General features: G+C 43.1%; 1 protein-coding gene across 1 annotated transcript in view; it reads right to left on the bottom strand.

Annotated features, from left to right (window-relative positions):
• EGFLAM (EGF like, fibronectin type III and laminin G domains) overlaps positions 1-11,085 on the bottom strand; it is a 97,052-nt gene extending 85,967 nt beyond the window's left edge. The window contains exons 1-3 of the mRNA XM_066615301.1: positions 11,047-11,085; positions 7,734-7,817; positions 2,309-2,335 (exon numbers count right to left, since the gene is read on the bottom strand). Coding sequence (XP_066471398.1) covers positions 2,309-2,335; positions 7,734-7,817; positions 11,047-11,085 — 150 coding nt within the window. The remainder of the gene's footprint in view (positions 1-2,308; positions 2,336-7,733; positions 7,818-11,046) is intronic.
• Positions 11,086-20,853: the final 9,768 nt, after the last annotated feature.

Genomic DNA, 20,853 nt, shown 5'->3' with positions numbered 1-20,853 from the left:
GGTCCTTTCCCTCCTAGTTCTGTTCTCTTAGGCTGGACTGTTTTTGTAACCTCAAGCTAGTTTTTATTTGGGTTTGTTTAATTATTTATTGCTCTCTAGATCCTGTGTCCCAATTTACTGACCTGTTTAGGTTATGTTCTAACTTAGATTAGGTTTAACCTGGGTTAAGTATAGGTTTAATTTAAACAAGTAGAAAACCTGCTTTTCACTTTATCCTCCTCCCTTCCTTCGATTAAGTGCTACCTTAGGTGCAGCTAACTTTCAATTTTGATTTAAATGCTTGACCCTTGGGCACTTACTCACGAGTAGGACGCTGCTCTTACTCACGAGTAGGACTCTGCTCCTGCTCAGAGTAGCCCTATGTACCTCCCTTAGGTGCTAACTTTCAATTTTGATTTAAGGTTGCTTTAAAGGTAAGGTTAAGGTTAGAAGACAGGGAGTTAGAAAGACAAAGCGTTAGAATGAGTACACTTACCTCCTCCTCCTGCTCCTCTCCTTCTCCAAAACTCAGAGGTCTCCTTGCCTTCTCCTCGCCCAGATGCTAAACTCTTGTGCCTTACCTGGCACTTAGTTCCCAGAGGCACTTGGTTCCCAAGTGTAGCAGAACCACAGGATCGATCTAGTGGCCACGTACATATTTCAAATTGCTTCAGCCAACCATTAAGTGCCCATGAAAGTTTCAGTTCTGATCCATCCCGTCATTTTACAAGCTTTTCCCTTCACTTTCTCCCATGTCCCATTTTTCATTTCCAGATGCTTAAAATCTTACTCACAGTGCATGGAAAACTACAAAAACTTCATAACAGCTTGAAATAGTATTTCCAGGTGCCAAACCGCAAATGACTTGTCTGCCAAATCTCAGTGTCAGGTTTTTTTCCCCAGATAACACTCACTCCTCTCTCTCTCTGAATGGATCTGAAGTAGATATGTGAGGGCCCTGAATTAGCCTCTTCATTCAGAACCCCAAAAAGGGGAACTAAAAAGTGGGAGGGAAAGAAAAGAAAATGGTGTTCTCGACTAAGTAGCTAGATCTGAGATCTGGAGTCCACGCTCCAAGACCCTTCTTAGCTATTAGAGCATTGTTTCCTTTAAATAATGTCTCTCTCTTGCGGCGAGGAGGGGATAATAGAGATGTTCTCTCCTACCTGATGGTTATTTAACAGTAACTGTGGAGAGCTGGTCATAAATGCTAAACCTGAGTTGGAAAAGGATAAAAGAGAAGCTGTCTTCTCCCTTTCTTTCTTTTATTTGTCAACTGAGGGAAGACAGAAGGGTGCTCAATATCCTTTGGGATATTCTGCCCCCCTCATCAGAAGGCAAAATCAGCTGTTGATTGACTCTTCTTTGGAAGGGAATCCCCCACATTCCTCAGGCTGACCCTACCTAGTGGAGGGGAAGCAAGTCATCTGCGAGCGCTTTAAATTAATCTTTCTCTTTTTTTGATAGAGATGTGGTGCCTCCTTTTTATTTTTTCTCTCTTTTAGAGAATTCTTCCCTTTTTTCCTTCCTGAAGTTGAAGACAGGAATAGGGCCCTTCCCAAAGAGAACTGTGGGCCTGTTGTCTACAGTTCCCATTCAGGGTAAGAAAAAGTGGGGCGAGATGACGGTCCATCTCCTCCCCCTTTCTTGCATGGCAAGCCAAGATGCAGAGCACTGAAGTGCCAGTGGATTCTCTAGCCAACCCAATCAACATTATTTGAACACTGGTGCCTAGAATCTGGAACGCCCTCCCAAGAGGGAATTTTCATGGGCTATTCACCAGTGGCATCACTAGGGTTTGCATCACCCAATGCGGGAGGCCAGTGTGTCACTCCCATGATGGACCTCCTCCCATGTGGTGGGTGGGGCAATGCACAATTGCCAAACCCCCGCTGGTGTTTTGGTTATGACCATTGATAAAATTGAGACATTTCAAGGTAATTTGTTTCACTGCATTTGGCATGAAATTACACATCAAATGATATATAACATGATCTGAAAATACCAAGATTTTAAAAATTTTGGCCAGTAGTGGTGTCATCCCCTCATGCGCGTCACATGGTGTTTCCTGCACCTACACACCCCACTAGTGACATCACTCCTATTCACACTTTTGATTTGTAGTCAACACTACAGCATTTGAGAGGGAAAGAGAAGGGGTGATGCTGCTATGCGCCAAACACCTAACCAACCCACCTCCTATGCAACTTACACGAGTCTTACAAAACGAGTCTTCACTAAGCTCCTCCTCTACGGGATTAAACAACACTGGCACTGCTGATCAATTAAACAACGACAACACAAAACTTCAGAAACATACAGTACTTACAAAAATTGCTTGCCCATCCAGCTGACCCTGGTATAAGAAAAGAAGGAAAGAAAGAAAACAGATGAATTAAGAAACTGACTAACTAAGTGAAAGGGCTGATTATACAAATTGGGGTGAATCTAAAGAGTCCCTTCCTCCCAGTGGCATTGCTATGAGGGGTGGCGCAGTAAGTACTGCAAGTTCTGCAATTTGCCATATAACCAGCCCCTCCCACTTGCCATTCCAGGCAGCGATAGCAATGCACAGGCATGCCTGCATATTGCTGGCGCTGCTTGGAATGACTCCAATGGCAATCGGGAGAGGCCACTTGCATAGCGCATTGCGGCACCTGCAGTACTTAACCCCCAATAGCTATGCCATTGCTTTCTCCAATAATGACACTTTCATCTGATGCCATTTTTGTAGCATTGGGTATGATTCCCTCTACAGACAAAGATTCTCTCTATTGAAGAAAGGGAACCCTTGGAACCCAACTTGTAGTCTATAAGGTATGTGTGTGGGGGAGAGTGTTTGTGGAAAACAGCTAAGGAGATACTGTTTCACTTCAGAAGTTGTATACTTTTTTCTTCAAGCAGCCTATAATAAATGCAAAACAAATTAAACAATATAAAAACAAAGCAACAATCCAAACTACTTTAAAAGTAATTTATCAAAAAAACTACAATATCCTGTCAATATTTTAATTCATTAATATTACAACCTAATAACACGATGCTACAAAATTCAGAAACATGATATCAATACAGTCCTACAAAATATTTCAATAAATAAAAGCACACAATTAAAGCCAACAGCACATTAACAATTCATAGAAAAGAAACAAAACATAAAAATATCCCAAGCCAAGAACTCTGCATAGACATTAAAGCTCTGACACAGAAGTGTGCCATCAACAACAATCAGCCCAGTAATGGGATAATGAAATGCAAACAGATGGCAGGTATTTTTAGAGAATTAAAGGCAGTGATGAGCTTCATGTAGTACTTCTAAAGCCTTCAAGATCTGTTTGACCAGAAATCAACGCATTTCAGACTACATGAATTTGTGTACTACAGGGAATGGTCCCAGCAACAGGTACAGAACAGGGGGGAATTTATGCAAGAGACAAGAAAGATAATATACCATTGTATACAATAATATACAATTATTGTATATTTGTAATATATAATACATACAATACATAAATACAATATAATATATACTATCTATCTATCTATATAATATAAATGTCTAATATATATTTGTAATATATTGTAATTATACAAATATACAATATCCAAAATATACAGTTATTAAACAGCAGCTATGAGATCATTCCCATTAGTTTGGCAGTGCCTGAAAAGAAGTCAGCAATATACTTTCAAGAAATGAACCTGTGCTTAAAAAAAAAATAAATGGTGGCTTCCCAAGCTGCCCATGCTGGAGTTTAACTACTGGTCTACACAGATGCCTCTTTCCAGTAGCACAGCCAGAGGGGGGAAGCTGCAGGGTAAGTACAGCAGGTGCCACAACGCACCGTGTAAGTGGGGCCTACTACTCACAATTGCAGCGGTGGCAATACACAGAGAGAACCCGCTTACACAGTGCATTGCAGCACCTACTGTACTTACTGTGCCCCCCTCCAGCTATGCTACTGCCTTTGTCTCTCCATGTGAAATGTACAGTTCCTCTGAATTGCTCCACTGCTATTCTCACAAACAGGGCTGGGCTGTTGGATGCTGAGGATAAGTAATAGGAAGAGAGAAAGATAAATATTGAGAGAGGGACTCTGGGGAAGGAACTTTATTATGACCAAGAGGGGCCAGGAGAGATTGCAGGTGGTAGCCTAGTCAAGCGGTGAGAGGATGTCTTGGCAGCCAGTTGAGATGCTTGCAGAAGGAGGAAGTGTAGGGCATTGAGCACAACTGTCATGTGCCATGGGGGGGGGAGCAGGGAGAATCCTGCACAGTTCATGAGAGATGCAATCATTCAATGAGTGCTTTGGGGCTCAGGCTGTTCCTGCAAAATCCTTCACAAGGCAGCAAAAGAGGCCAAAGATGATGCTTAACAAAGTTGCAGAGCCCATGGTGTTCTAAGTATAGAGCTGCCAGCTTTTGACCCAGCCCAGCTAGGTGTCTCTTTAACAGCAGCTCGAGTTGCAGCAATGAGCAAGCAATGATGTTGCGCTACAGCTGTCCTTAAAAAGTACTCCTTCCCTGCCAATTGCACAGCCTCACTTGTGGCTGTGAAAGGGGGTGTTTCCATGATTGCTGTGGGTGGGAGCAAAATTTAGGGATGGTGGCACAACTCATCACCATTGCCAGAACCATTTCCAAAAGCCACAGTTGTTCTCCACAGTAACGCTACAAGATGACATAGCATTATTCCAATGACAGCTTCTGGGGAAAGAAACGCAGCACTCCACTAGCATCTTCCATTTTTTCCCCAAAAGCCTCCATTTCAATGCAACTCTCTGTCATCACTTAGAGCTCCTCTGAGGCAGTAGCACAGCTATGGAGGGATGCAGCAAGTCTTGCAGGTGCCACAACACGCTGTGTAAGCAGCCCCTTCCACTCACCGCTGGAGCCATTCTGAGCAGCTACAGCAATGCAGTGGCAAGTGGGAAGGGCCATTTACATGCTGCACTTACCTGCAAGACTTACCAGCAAGACTTACAGTGCTGTCCTTAAGCTACACTACTGTTTTGAGCGCTTTGGAATGAAGGAATGGTGCCATTGTCAGGTGGCAAGAGCTACAACAGCAGCAGTAGTCCCCCCCAAATGCTGGTAATTTCAGGCCCCATACAACTTTTAACATCGTCAGATTTGAGCCAAAAGTTTTCACTAATTTACAGTTCAGCCCAAAGTAGGGCCCTATACCGTGGAAACCTTCAACTACTATCTTCTGAATATCAAATCTGTAAGGCACATGAACGTGTCAGATCATTTTTCTCCTGGCCAGTTGGCAACCTTAGGTCTGAGCAAGAACAGATGGCAAGTATGCTTTTCTAGCTGCAACCCAATAGATAAAACATATAGATAAAACACAATAGAAAACCAGAAGCAAAAATATAGAAATGCTGATTCTAGTCCTCAGCAGATTTGCATGCTTGCTTTTCTTCCATGGGACAGACATAGTCCCTGCCTTTAAATAATTAAAACGTATAGGCCAGGAGTTCGCACAAATAGAAACATTTAAGAGACCAATCCTGGGCTCGATGCCGTGGCTTCGTGCCGCTGCGCCCTGTCACAAACGTGCCATAAGGCACGTTTGCAAGCCTCACCGCTGGGCTACCGCTAGCCCAAAGCCAGCTGGTGCTGGGCTAGCGCGGGGCGGGCACCTGGCCTCCGCTGCTCAGTGGTCTCATGGCCCACCGAGCCACAGCACGGTAAGCAGGGGTGGGAAGGGGGGCGGGAAGGGGGGCGGGAAGGAGGTGTTCCAGGGAGGGGGGAGGCCGACGGGGGGCAGAGATAGGGCGGAGGGAGGCATGATGGGAAGGTAGGGGGCAGGCAGGAGGTGTGCTGGGGGAGGGAGGGAGGCTGGTCTGTGGAGCTCCACTCCACTGGGTCCAAGGTGTTCATGCATGGCTCAGCGCCCTACACAAACACCTTTACCACTGACCTTTTGGTCGGCGGTAAAGTGTGTAGCCGCATTGTGGGGCTGCTTACCTTACCTGGGAGAAGGGGACAAAAGTCCCCTTCTCCTGAGGTACTGCCTGCGGTAGCCAGGGGTGCACAGGATCTGGCGGCAGCTGTTCTCGGTGCCACCAAGGCTGGGCACTCCGGGCAGCTCAGGATTGGGCTGTGAGTTGCTATTTTTAAGTTCTATCTACAAGAATCAAATCCTATTAGCATATGGAACAGTGTTGTAGTTTAACACTCTCTTGTTCACCCACTTACCTCTTTACTCCTGGATAAAAATGACCTGAGCTAATAAGATCAGGCACATGGAAAAGTCCTGATTGTACCACATTTCTGCGAATGACCAATGGCAGCCATTCAGTTACAGTATTAAGACATTTTTCCACATTCATGCAGGCTTCTTCCTCATTAAAATGCCTTGCTTAAAGTTAAAAGTGCAAAAGTCTTCTGAGTGTGTTTTTAATTTAGACAGCAAGGTTTAGACAGCAAGGTTTAATTTAGACAGCAAGGTTCCCAAACTTATTTTTTTCAGTAGGAAAATAAAAGTGGAGGACAAAAGCAAAATAAGGTCTTTGGGGTGTTTGCTTTAGCAGCTCAACGTCACCTGGGCTTTCGGTTGCAATTTCCCAAGGTCTACAGGTGTTACCTTTTTTTCTGGCTAAACTGCTTTGATTTAATGGTACATAGAAACAGAACAGGTGCAGCTTTGCCCAGCATGGATGCACTAGTGGAAAACAGAACATATGCTGATCATACAGCGCTCAGCATGAGGAGTGATCAGAAGCACTGCCGGATCCCCCCCACCCCCGAAAAGACAACCACTTTGCATATACCTACATAGAGATAGAAAAAGACAAGTAACACACAACCTGAACTTTCAATAAGAATGGAAAGCTGGCGTAGGCCATGACAATCAGTGAGTACAAAGTGAATTTCAACGGTGTGTGGCTCCTGTCAAATAGTATTTTTCTTTTTAAACTTCTGAAATTGCTTTGGAGGGTACAACCATTGGTCCATATAGCTGACTATGGTCTACACTAGCAATTTTCAACCAGCGAGCTGTGGCACATTGGTGCGGCACGATAGGTGCGCAAGTTGCACAGCAGTTGAAAATGGATGAAAAACTCTTCTGGGTTCTGCGCCACTCTTTCTAGGGCAATTGCCTGTAGTAACTGTCTGTAGTTGGCTCTGCCGGCAGAGGAATAGACAATTCATTAATACAGGCCAGGCAATTCATTAATACAGACAGATGCCCTAGAAACAGAGCCACAGAACCCAGAAGAGTCTCCCAATAGCTGGGAGTAGCAACACAAGAGATGAAGACCATAGAGAAGATGATAGAGGTCAGTGTGCTAGGCAAAGAAAAATGTCAAAAATCGGTTGTCTACACAGGCTGCAATCCTAACTACATTTTTCTGAGACTAAGCCCGATTGAACAAAATAGGACTTCCTTCTGAGTGTAGACCTGGTTAGGATTGTGCCCACAGTGACTTGCAGAGGCTTGTCAGAATTTTACAGCACAATCCTATGCTTATCTACTCAGAAGTAAGTTCCATTAAGTTTGGTAGGATGTACTCCCATGAAAGTGTTATAGCATTGTGGCCTTAAGACAGAGTTCTCAGCCCTAACAGACAACCTTCTGCATACAAATAGAGGCTTTACCACTGAGCTACACCTCCTTCCACACACATATATCAACGTGTACTGGACCATGTCAAAGTAAAGCCCATTTGCTGACAAAACTCCATTTGCCAAAGACTTATGAGACGCTACCGCAATTAACATAAGAATCGTCAAATACTCACCATACCAAGCATGTCCAGACTGAGCGGCACATCGTGTGACTGCTGTTTAATTGGTTTATCAGCCTTGACCTCCGAGTAATATACCTTAAGAAGATGTTAGTTAAGTTAGTTACGGCAAAAAGAACACGAATACATGAGCACAGTACACATGCAAACAGGTTACTGCTGCACAGTTGTCAGCATCCACTTTTAGGGTTTGTCATTTGACTGATCAAGAATTGGTAAAAAAAATGATCTAGGTTTTTTAGAGCACAAACAGCTCAATCACTCTAAAATTACTCTTAATGCTCTAAAAATCACTATGGGGCAGCAAACATAAAACCACTTACTAGGGAGTATGTCCTATTGAACTGAATGGGACTCACTTTTGAGTAAGCACGGTTAAGACTGCCATAGTTAGAAATACCTTGATCATCAACAGGTTTGATATTCATACTACTCACTAAAACAAATCAGTTAACTGTTAGTGTAACACAACATAATTAACTTTGAAAATATTGTAATGCAACTGGGCAGGGGACGACAGGCAGGAGGGCAGTTCAGGCCTGGGATGGGGGGGGACACACATCAGCAGAGGCTGCTGCCACATCCTAAGCCCCCTCCCATGCCTCAAAGCCCAACACTGATCTACTTGGTCTGAGCAGACATAGGGGTTGACACAGGGTAAGGGAACCAATGTTCCCTTTTCCCACGGAGACCTCCAGCTGTCTCCCTGGCACTGTGGGATTCAGCAGGGCCACTGTACTGCAAGATGGGCAGCCCAGTTAAGACTGGGCTGCCCAGTTGCAATTCTAAACATTGGAATTTTGACAGGTGCAGCTTGTCTTAAGGAGATGAGAAAAGTTGACTCTAACAAAATTCCCTTACCGACACAGTTTTTGTAAAGTTATAAGAATTATTCTGCTCATCTTTGAAACTAGTCACCCTGTCTTAAAGATAAGCAGATTTGGGATATGGGGGATGGAAACATACATGACCAGATTTCATCAAAATATGGTGAAATACTAATTAACAGAGGGTAGGAGAAAAAGCCAAAACCAAAACAAAAAATACTAAAATATCTCAACCTGATCAACAGATTTTTATGAAAGGTGAAATCAGGGTTAAATTGCTCTGAATACCCTCATCCCCCTACTGTCTGAGGTGAATAGTGACTGGAAACAGGGCCTTTTCAGATGTGGCACCTCACCACAGGAATTTCCTTCCCAAAGAGAGTTGCTGGGCATCTTCTCTTCATTCTTTTCAACTCCAGATGAAAACATTTTTATTACCCAGACCTATATAGGATATGACACTCAGAATTTTGATAGCATCTCTGTTCTTATTTTTTGTATTTGAAATGTTTTATTGCTTTTTACGGTATCCCACTGTGAGAGCCTTGTGTAAAGAGAAGCTAACAAATATTATAAAAGTCAATTAATTCTGTTATCACTTGAAGTGATATGGATTCTTTCATCTGACTGTAAAAACACCTTAAAATGTGAGGGTGAAGAGAAAGTCAAAATGTACTTAACCAGAAAAATCTGAACTCCCACATCCTTTTCTAGTCAATTGAGCTATCCTCAATTGGCAAAGGCAAAGGTCTGGATTCCTTGCTGCGAAATATTTAAATGAACACTGCCTGCTCTATCTCACATCTGCTTCAAGACCAGCATCAGCATGCACTGGAGAGTTTGGACAGCTGGACCACCAAAGACTACAACAACATATAGAACAGTGAAGGAATCCAGACCTGCTGGCTCTTCCTTAGTCCTACAGCTTGTAAAGGGACAGAATCCCATTACAAAACTTAAGGTGGGAGTCCCCCATAAAATCACATACAGCATTGTTTCACATGCTCCTTTTCCTTTTCTTATGTTTCTTGTCTTTGAAGACTAAGGCTGTGGGCAGGCCTTTTCTTGATGTGAATTCATCAGACAGAATTTTGATTTTGAAACAACTTTAGAAACAAGCAGTAATAACTACTACTACTATTTATTTAAAACAAGTGCACATGAGGGAATTATTCATTAACCCATTTCTGCCCAGCCCACAGGTGTACACATTTGATCCCTGTTGTGTATATGCAACATTGGGCAGAATGGTTTAAGACTACTACATTTCACAGGGAACAGAATTCCTGTTCATTTAATAGTTTAAGCAGCACTTCTTCCATCAGGTTCTTGAAGTAGGTGCATTTTGTTGAGATTCTCCCTTGCGAAGATAGTGTGTTATAGTGGTTAGAGTGCTGGGTTTAATCAGGAAAGATTTGGATTCAAATCCTCACCTTGCCATGAAACTCATTGGTTGAGCTAGTCACCCTCTCTCAACCTAATCTACTTCACAAGGCTGTTGTGAGGAAAAATGGGAGGAGGATGTAACACACACGCTATTTTAGCTTCATTGGAGGAACAGTTTGATAATAAATGAATATAATTCTGCTCAACTACTCCAGCAGCTTTTCCTGGAATTGTTTCCCTCTTCCAATTCACCAATGCCAAATCCTTCTCTTAAGTTCTCAAATGAGGTAGTCCAATCATATTCAGAACTGGGCTGCTGGGAGGAGCTGGTTATAAGAGGGGTGACTATGGATCCACACTGAGTCCACTGGTCAAGGTAAGACATGTTTAGTCATATTGAATGGACCTCTGAACTCTATTATTATTATTACCATTAATATAAAGCCATCCACATACATGGTGTTTTACAATGAATGAGACAGCAGGTCCCTGCCCCAAGGGGCTTACCAACTACACCTGCCATTTTCAACCACTGCACCCTGACACACTGATGTGCCGTGAGTGGTCCATAGGTGTGCCATAGGAATTTGGGGGAAGGTCAAAATTAGTAGGGGCAATGGGGGATGTGAGCCCACCACTGGCAGCATGGTGTGCCTTATAAATTGTCAAAAATCTGATGGTCTGCCGTGTCAATTTTAGTGCCTTCTCAGTGTGCCATGAGATGAAAAAGACTGAAAATCGCTGATCTACACAATAGCACAGGAGTGATAGCAGAGAAAGAGGAGTAAAATGAAGGCACAGATAAACAAGGGAAGAATATACCTCTATGCCAATTGAACATACATTGAGTTTAGTTATAGTAGAGTATGGGGACTAAGTATGGGGTTGAGCTAAAGGCTGTATAGAAAAAGTGAGTTTTAAGAAGGGATTTGAAGGAAGTACTAAAAGAAACAAATCGTAGCTATTCTTGGAGTTTCAAGAACATAGGTTATCATCGTTTCAAGCATACGTGCTACTGCAGGCTGTTGGGATTCAAAGTAGGCCTAGGAATTATTTCCTATTATTTTCTAGCGCCAAAACAGAAAGGAACTCACAGTGTATCCCGTGATGGTACTTGCATGCTGCCGAGGCATTCTCCATTGTATGCTGAAAGCGGTGCAGTTCAGTGAATCCAGTGTGATATCCAGAGGAGGCCCCAGCCGATCTGTCTCAAAGAAATGACAGCACATCAGAAATCAAAAGAATGTTAAAGATTGTTAAAGCATGGAAGCAGTTTAATCCTTCTCTTTTCATGGAAGTCTTCCTCAAATAAAATATACTTATTTAGCATAGGGTTCCAATTTTTAATATTAAAATATTAATATTTTATTAGATTAATTATATTAGAGTATTTTTAATATTAAAATATATATTATGCTTGGGTTCACACATACAAGGAAGTTCCAGATTCTACCCTCTTATCTAATTGCTGCAATGGATAACTTCCTGAGCTTGACTACATTTTCAGAACCTAAAATTGCATAGAATCATAGAATGTTAAAGTCAGAAGAGACCTTCGAGGTCATCTAGCCCAACCCCCTGCTGCGTTCAGGCAAACACTATAGCATCGGGCAGGTGGTCTGGTCTAGAGGGCAGAGCCTCCGTTAGCCCAAAGATAACATCAGAAGGTTGCCAGTTCGAGGACAACGGCAGCTCCCTGAACGGCTGAGAATGGCGAGACCTTGAAGCAGCTGACAAGCCCAGCTGAGTGATTCCACCTGCTCTTGGTGTGAGCAAGAAGTGTCTTGGCTGCCCTCCATGTGAGAGATGGAGCTGCTTGTCAGCCTGCATGGGAGAACTGGAGGCCAGAAGTGAGACCAAACCAGGAAGATCCATTCTGAAATGTTGTTGGTTCTCAAAAGAGAGAACCTCAATGATTGTAAAAATCCCTTTGAGGGATTTAGAAATGCTTGCCTATGTAAATCGCCTTAAATAAAGTCAGAGGAATAATCCGATGACCAGAAAGGTGGTATATAAATACCTAGTTATTATTATTATTTCTCTCATGGCTTTTTGGTGAAAGCTCAACACATTTCTATTTGGTCTGGTATTTGGGTGATGGGTTGATGTCTGCCGTCTGTAATAATACATTGATCTAAAACATGGGTGCCCAAACCCCAGCCCTGGGGCCACATGCGGCCCTCAAGGCCTCTCAATGCGGCCCTCAGGAAGCCCTCAGTCTCCAATGAGCCTCTGGCCCTCCAGAGATTTGTTGGAGCCCGCACTGGCCTGACGCAACTGCTCGCAGCATGAGGGCGACTGTTTGACCTCTCACATGAGCTGTGGGATGAGGGCTCCTTCCACTTCTTGCTGTTTCACGTCTGTGATGCAGTAGCGGCAGCAAAGGAAAGGCCAGCCTTGCTTTGTGCAAGGCCTTTTATAGGCCTTGAGCTATTGCAAGACCTTCATTCATTCATATAAGTTCGTCTTTAATATATTCATTTATGTAAACTTATGTAAATTTATCCAAATTTTAAATAAAAATTAATTCTTTTTTTCCCCGGCCCCCGACACAGTGTCAGACAGCTGATGTGGCCCTCCTACCAAAAACTTTGGACACCCCTGATCTAAAAAGTTGCCCTCCCTCATGGTTTTATCATTTTTTATTAATCTTTATTAACCACAGCATCTTTTTACGTATTGTACGTTTTAGTAAGTAAGCTGCTTTGGACATTTGCTCAGGCAAGAGAAAAGTGGGATATAATTTTTTTTAATAAGCCACTTGAACGTTTCTGATCTTGGGAACAGGTGGTCTTCTTGGTTCAATTTGCTGGCTCAAAGCTATGCCCTTTGTTTTCCAGTGGACTGGGGAAGAAGAAAACAGTCTGCAGCAACTTAGTACGTACTAAGGGTCCTTCGGACATTAAAAAGCCTTTCATAGTTGAAACTCAGGTGGGTAACTGTTGAAGCAGCACTTGCAACAAAGATCCTCAGTTCAGGTATCCAATTTCTTCAATAGCAGCTGCACCACAAAATGTTGTCTAATCCACCTGATCAGTTGATAATGGTTAATAGCATTTGTAGATATGAAAACAACCAAAAAAAAACAAAACACCAAGCTCTTGGAAGAGTATCGGCTCCAATATAGTTTGCCGAAAACAATATTGGCAAGAAATACTTAAATTATTACAGTAAGAGCTGTAATGTACACAATTCTTGATAACGTTTAGGTCCAGCTGTAGACCTCTGTGAAGGTTTTGCAGCCAATTTCTCTAACAGTCACTTTATGTGAACCAGATAATGCCCCGTGGTCACATTTTGCATAGAGAAATTCAACTGTGTTTGACAATCTAAGCGTATCTCCATTGACAAGTAAGGAAAAGTTGGAAGCCTCCCTTCAAAAATGGGAAGAATTTTGTTGCCAGACAATTCACTCAGCTGAAAATCTTTTAGATTGAATTCAAGGGCGAACTGGAGGCCAGAAGTAAGATCAAACCAGGAAGATCCATTCTAAAATGTTGGTTCTTGAAAGAGAGAACCTCTGTGTTTGTAAAAATCCCCTTGAGGGATTTAGAAACGCCTGCCTATGTAAACCGCCTTGAATAAAGTCAGAGGAGTAATCCGATGACCAGAAAGGCGGTATATAAATACCTAGTTATTATTATTATTATTATCCCTATAAGGTGACTAGCCTCATTGAAAACCTCCAATGAGGGAGTGCCCACTGATTCAGTTAGTAGAATTGTCCAGGACCACAGAGAGCAAGCTCTCAGCTTCTTCTGTCTGACAGCCCTTTAGACACTTGAAAGGTCATATCATATCACTCTTTTCTTCTCCAAGCTAAACATACCAAACTCTTTAAATCATTTCTCAAAGGACATGTTCCTGACCCCTCACCACCTTTTGGCCATCTTGAACCTGAATGGAAACTAAACTACTCAACACACAAAGCAGCAAGAGGTTCAAAATAATGCTCTTCATTAATCATGCATTCAGCTTTCAATTATTTTCTGGGTTTTTATCTTCTTGCATGTATTTTGTTTATTTACAACGTAATTAAAACAAAAAAAATAAACAGTTAAAATAATAAACTACTTTTTCTCAAGTTAAAAAATTACCATTTTATTCATTTTATAGATTTATATTGTAAGCAATCTAGCTTAATATAGTTCAATGTAAAATATATCTGAACAGGTTCGAAAACCAGAGTGTCTGAATCGGTTTTAAAGCTGATGTCTGAACTGGAACTGAACCAGAGCTATAAAATGCTGATGATTCTAAACCAAAATGGAACCCAAATTTTTAGTGGTTTGACTCCCTGCCTCACAGAAGATACAAAGCAAATCAAATCCAGCCAATATCCCTATATCAAATCAGAACATTCTGTAAAACAGAATTAGAATCCTAAAGTTCTCAGCTTCCATTTCAAAAACTAACAGTTGCAGGACTGCTACATAAATTTCATCCAAATTAAATTAACTGGGTTTGGGGTGGTTGTCATTGGGCAAAACATTTGAGTATGCTTGAAGGAAGCCAAAATTGTTTTGGTAAGGCTGAAATAGTTTCTCAAGGGAGCCATATGCACATCCCTAGGTTTTCACCTACAGAAAAATTTGAAGTACATTTGGACTTTCTTCCTCAGGCAAAACATCTGAGATGATGATGATGAATAAGAATACTTATATATCACTTTTCAACCAGAGTAATTCACAAAGCAGTTTCCATAATAAAACACAGCCCCATGGTAAGGGAACAAATGTTCCCTTGAGAAGCCTTGTGACACCTTCCCCCCTGCCCCCACATGTCCTGTTTGCATGGCTGCACTGGCACTGGAAAGCTAGATAGGATTGAGTCCTCAATCACTCAGTGGTTCCCTGTCCCCAAAGGGCTCACAGTCTTATTCAAAAATACAGTAGAGACTTCAGCAACAGCTACTGGAAAAGAAAAGGTAAATTCATTTTGACAAGACTATGGGATTTCTTAAGGTGGCAGTTTATCACATTCGGTTTATATTGCTTGTGACCTTGGAAAGTATAACGATACAGTGGACCCCCTCTTTACAATGGTAACCTGTTCCAGAGACACCACAGAATTGTGAAAACACTGTAATATGAACCCAATAGCGCATTGGTTTTTCAGTAATTAGTTCTAAGACAGTTGAAGTTACATTTCTACCACAGAACTGAATTATTTCCCTTTCTAAAAGGTTATTTAAAAGGTGTTTACTGTGCTCTTTAAGGGCCACAGTTATCAGTTTACACAATGCTCTCTCCTTCCCACCTTCTTCCCACCCTCCCCCATCCAGGAACACTTCCTCCCTGCCTTCCCCCATGCTCCCACCTACTACTCCAATGCCCAGCGGTCTGCGCAACCGCCAAGCAGTGGAGCACCAGTGATCCACTGGTGTTGAGCCAGCACTGGCACTCTGCGAGCACTAGGACCCCGCAAACGTGCTTTATGGCATGCTTGTAACAGTGCACGCCAGCAGTAAGCTGGCGTGCACTGTTTCGGATTGGCCCCTGAAACATCTACCTGGGAGGCTTGCATTTGCATAAGTGTTCACATTGGTGTGGAGCCTTCCCTCCACACACACAGCCACTATGTTAAAAATGCCGCTATTGGCTGAGATGCTACCAAACACTTACATTTGCATCACTGATTGGCTTATCTATCACCCATGAGGTCCTGTCGACAGCAATCTTAAGTCCATCTTAAAGTGAATCACCTGCTGTATAGTGAATCTTGTTTTACTATGGAGAATCCATTGTGAAGAGAATGATAAAGTGAACCCAACGTATAGTGAGGGTCCACTGTATATACTGAAGAATAAGTAACCACCAGGCAAGTAAAAGAAGCCCACATCAAATATGGTGAATGAGATTTCCTTCAGTGAAAGGAGCGCAGAATAGGCGTTTCAAATTAAAAGCCCCAGGACAACGATACAGCAATGCACAGAAACCCATACAAATAGATCTCTGGCTTAAGTACAGCATTTCCCTCTCCAGACAAACATTGCAAGCGTGGTGAATGGGGATGGAGTGTGGCTACAGAATGTAGCAGTGTTTGGACCAGAGCTGGCCATTACACTCACAAAAGTGTACCTGTGAAAAGTGAATTCATAACATCTGAATCAGGCTAGAATGCAGCCCCTTTGCCCCACAATCACTTAAAGCTACAGGAGCATCTTAACCAGTGTTCCAGTTACTCTTCAGCATGATAGGTCTTCCATTGGTGTTTATTTAATCATTGCCATAGGGGAATACCTGTGATCTTTTATTATTTTATTATAGTGCACCTTTGTTGTTGAAGCTAATAGATCTTCTTTGTTAACTGTTATCCTTGGAAGATCATCAAAGACATGGGGGGAAAAATGATGAAACATCTGAAGAACTTGTTTAATATACTCAATTAGTGGAAAAGCAATGGAGCTTGTCCTCCATATTCTAGTTACAAGAAAGCCCCAAATTACACATAGTCCACCTGCACATTTATTTTTATTTTATTTCTCTTTGGCAAACAATCAAATAAAAAGTCACTTGCCCACTTATCTGGTTACTAGTTTGCCTGTTCATCCATGCCTACGTTAGTAATCTGGGCAGTAACGTGTAGCCTAAAAAGAGGCAGTTGTGAAACTGGGGATAACCTCTTCAGACCTGGATGAAGCTGACAATTATGATCCGAAAGCCAATATTCTCTTTTTGGGTAAAGGGCTCGAGTAATGGGCCAGCCAGCTCCAAAGCTGTCCTAGATGAATCTGATTATCTGATCCATTTCAATCTAGTTTTCAGTTGGAAGTTGGAAGCAGCACACTTTAAATTATCTTCATGGGTTAAAACTTATGTCCGAAATGTTGGAGAACTGGTGTCTGTCAATGTCAAGTATAACTGAAGCTCGATGGATCAATGGTCTGATGAGGTATGAGGTAGCTTCCTCTGTTCCAGATACCAGACCAGAAGCATAGCTCGGGGGGGGCAGCATGGTAAGTATGGCAGGCGCCGCAATGCGATGTGCAAGCAGCCACTCCTCCTCTCCACTGGAACCATTTGGGACAGTGACAGCATGTTGCAGTCAGTGCCCCGAATGGCTCCAACAGTAAGGGCGAAGGGCTGTTGTTGCACCTGCCAAACTTATCCCGCTGCCCACTCTCTAGCTATGCTTCTGTAGCAGACAGCACAGACTTTCTCCTGGTCATGAAGCCCTTGATGACAATATATCAACCTGTTTGGACAAGAGGTTAGGCTCTCTTGAGACTGTTGCCACATTTTGAAGGTCAGTTGCTGGTATCATAAGAGTTGAGCAGAAGCCTTCATGATGGGGAATTCCCTGCTCTCAAGAGTGCATCTCTGTCTTCTTCCCTGCCAGTGTTTCATCAAAGATTGAAAAAACTACTTCTTATCATGGCAATTTTCTAAGTTTTTATTATCTGTCAGTGATCTCTGATTTTTGTTGCTTGTGCCTTTGAGGTGTGTTTTAATTGCTGCTTTTTTAATGATGATTTATTCAGGCTTCTTGTGATCATTTTTATAAGCCACCTTGAATCTCTAAAGGGAGAAAGGCAGGATAGATTTTTAAAATTACTACTAATAATATGCAGCAATAATGGTGAGTTGATTCTTATCTGATGCCTTCTCTGTTGATCTAACAGAAAGAAGTTGAAGATTCTACTTTTTGTCTTTAGCTTTTGATATGGTTAGCTGCTGCAGTTGGTTTTTTGTAATATAATTTGATATTTGTTTTATTGTTGATTGCATTATGCTTTTACAGTGCTAATTACATATTTTTATATTTGCCAGATGCCTTATGATTGTCCATTATTAAGTGGCAAATATATAATTTTTTAAAGAAATAAAAGGAAAAACTATCCTTCTTTCTAACCCTTCTTTCTATAACGGAGGCTGCACTCCTATCCATACTTACCTAGGAGTAAGCCTCATTGACTATAATGAGACTTATTTCTGAGTATACAAGCATAGGATTGGGCTCTGAGAAGTTTAACCTTGCTGTGAGGCCTCCCTGTGGGGGGAGGGGGACCCCCTTGTGGAGGCCTCAGACTAGTTTACCACAAGAAGGGGGGGTTGTGTCACCCGGTTCCCCCTCTTTGGGTTGGCAGCATTAGCCAGTCAGGAGCAGGGGCTGCTAGCAGCAGATCCTCCTGCTTGCTCTTCTAATGCCCAACTGCCTTGTCATCCCTGGCCTCCAGGTTTATAGAGGGCAGACCCCTCCCCTTTGGCCCCTCCCTTTCCCTCACAGGGATGGTACAAAAAGGGCCTGTCTCTGGGACTGCCCTCCCCTGGGATTACCAGCACTCCTCCCCTTCCTCTCTCTGTTTCCCTCCCACCTCCTCTCACCTAGAGCTGCCAGGTTTGTTCTGGAGATGGCTGGGAAGGCTGTTGTCTCTGCTCAGGTCTCTGCCTTTGGGGGGTGGGCTGGCCCTGCCCACCTGGGTCCTGTGGCTCTGCAGGTGACGTCAGCTGTGGGCTCCCAATGTCACAGCCAGGTGCCCTGCCCGGCAAGGCAGGCCCCGGCTGGCTGGGCGAGGGAGTGCTCCCCTTCTCCCATGAGGCGGGGGAGGGGCGGCTACCCAGCAGCCGAATGGCCTGTGTTCTGTCTCCTCCCTCGCTCCTCCAAGGCGGTGGGAGAAGCGGGGGGTTCGGCACGCAGTGTTCCTCTGCTGTGCTTTGCCGCCCACAGGAGTGCCCAGGCAGCGTATGGGGAGGTGGCCCCATGCTTCACTGGCTTCCTCCCTGATCCTCTGACCCAGAAGTCCTCTCCCTGGGTAAGCTGGGGACCTGTGGGAAGAGGGGAACCCTGACACTTGCAAAAATATATTATTTTCTATATTTATATAATCACAATCAAATTGCAGTATGACATATGCTCCAGGATGACATTGCCTGGATAGGCTTAGGATATGGTCATTGTGCTGTCAGCATGGCATCAGGGTTGAGCCATAAGTTTATGTTGATCTACAATGTCGCTTCTTAATTACAATATTTTGATTTTTTTTCCTTGCTACTATATATACTATTTAATATTTTGTTGTGAATTTTTGATTTTATTTTTACTGCAATTTTTAATACATTGGGGGTCTTGATCCTTCACACAGGATGAGAAAGGTAGAATACAAAGGTTTCAAATAAATCAACCAAAACAGCCATTGATGATGATGAAACCCCTGCCCCTAAATGCTCAATAAAGCTCTTTTAGAAAGAAACATTAACAATTTTCTAGGTGAAAGGAATTTTAAAAATACATACCAGCTTTTAGGGTCTTCAGGCTAATGATATTGCTAACCTTATCTGTTGCGACGAAGGTGGAAAGTTGTAGAAATGGGGCTTTTCAGCCAATTCTCACAAAAATGCCAGGTGAAATGAAGTTATCTTAAAGGTCAGCTTGGAAACATGAGACAAGCTTCCACCAGGTTTGCTCTTGTCATTTCCACAAACATTTGATCTGTAGCTAAACATGAAACTTAACACCATACAAATACTCACAGGTATTGATCAGCAACAAGATGTTAGAAGGTAAGGAAAAGCAAGTCGAGCACTGACATTTGGGACTTTAAATAATTTATTTGACTGCTTTCTGCAGTGGAGCAATTTGCGGATGTTATACACAAGAAAGTGGTCTATGGCAGCGATATGAACAGAAGAGAAGATGGTGTGTCTAATTCAGACTCTATAAGAACTTATCTAAGCTTTAACAAAATTACAGACCAATCCTAATTAAATCCCTGTGTGTGATGCAGTAGTGCTGGCATTGCTTATCCCACAGGGGATTTTTGGTTGCTGGAGGGCTCTTTGGAGTAAGGGAACGTTAGCTTGCTCACCCTGGGATAACCCACAGCAGCTGTCATGGGTCAATGAGGACCTGTGCCAGCACAAGCCCTCAAGGTCTGCATTGACCTGGGAAGTAGATCAGGTTGGGATGGTGGACTGCTGCTGCCAAACCTGTCCCCCCTCCAGATCTGCCCTCCTCCCAGCCCCATCACTGCTCTGACAGAATAGCTCCAACGGGAAGATGGAGGGCTGCTTACACAGTGTGTTGCAGCTCCTACAGTATCTACTGCATCCCTACCTAGCTACACTACTAGGTTTGGGACTTTACTGCACCACAACATTCCTGCTGCAGATGGGATCATGCTCATACTTCCCTACCAATACTCAAGGAGAGGAGATGCATTCAGGATAGTTCTGCTGCACAGGAAGGACAACCCACTGTCAGTACTGCTTCTGACATCCGAGCTACAGCAGCACTGAGATAACACCAACCATTCTGCCTGTCTGCAGCATCAACGGCTGAACTCAGTTGCGCCCTGGCATCAAATCAACCAGCAGAGCAGTACAGGCTATATGAGTTGGTTCTACCTCATTATGCATCTAATACAAATCTGACCTGTGGATCTGCACTCCTGCAATCACACCTGAACCGGAACGCTCAAGTTAACTAAGTTCAGTCTTCAGTATATTAACATCATGAGAACTGCCTTGGTGGGTCAAACCAATGTCCGTGTATTTTAGCCTGTTCTAGCCTGATTCCAACAGGTGCCATCCAAATGCTCCGGGGGTGATGATACCCTTCCCCTGTTTTTGTTGTCCCCAGCCTCTAGCAATGAAGAGATCTACTGCCCCGTATATGCAGGATCATTTTACAATCACGACTAAATTGTGGGTAACTGTGGATACACCCAGCAGTGGTGCAACCTGAAATTTTTTGCTTCATGTTCGAGTGAGCAAATTCACTTTGTGTTTGAGTTAAGTCTGCCACTGCCTCCCTCCCTCCCTCCATCCAAGAACGATTTGCACTGGAGTGGGTGCAGCAGCCTGCCTGTGCCTGCAAAAGTGTAAAGTGTAAAAGGAAAAAAAAGAAAAAGGGCACTTTTCCACGACATAACTGGGTCCTTTTTCATAAGAACATAAGAA

The sequence above is a fragment of the Tiliqua scincoides genome, chromosome 2 (assembly GCF_035046505.1).
Source record: "Tiliqua scincoides isolate rTilSci1 chromosome 2, rTilSci1.hap2, whole genome shotgun sequence".
NCBI lineage: Eukaryota > Metazoa > Chordata > Lepidosauria > Squamata > Scincidae > Tiliqua > Tiliqua scincoides.
The sequence above is the reverse complement of the archived record's forward strand: the minus strand, read 5'-3'. Positions and strand labels throughout refer to the sequence as shown.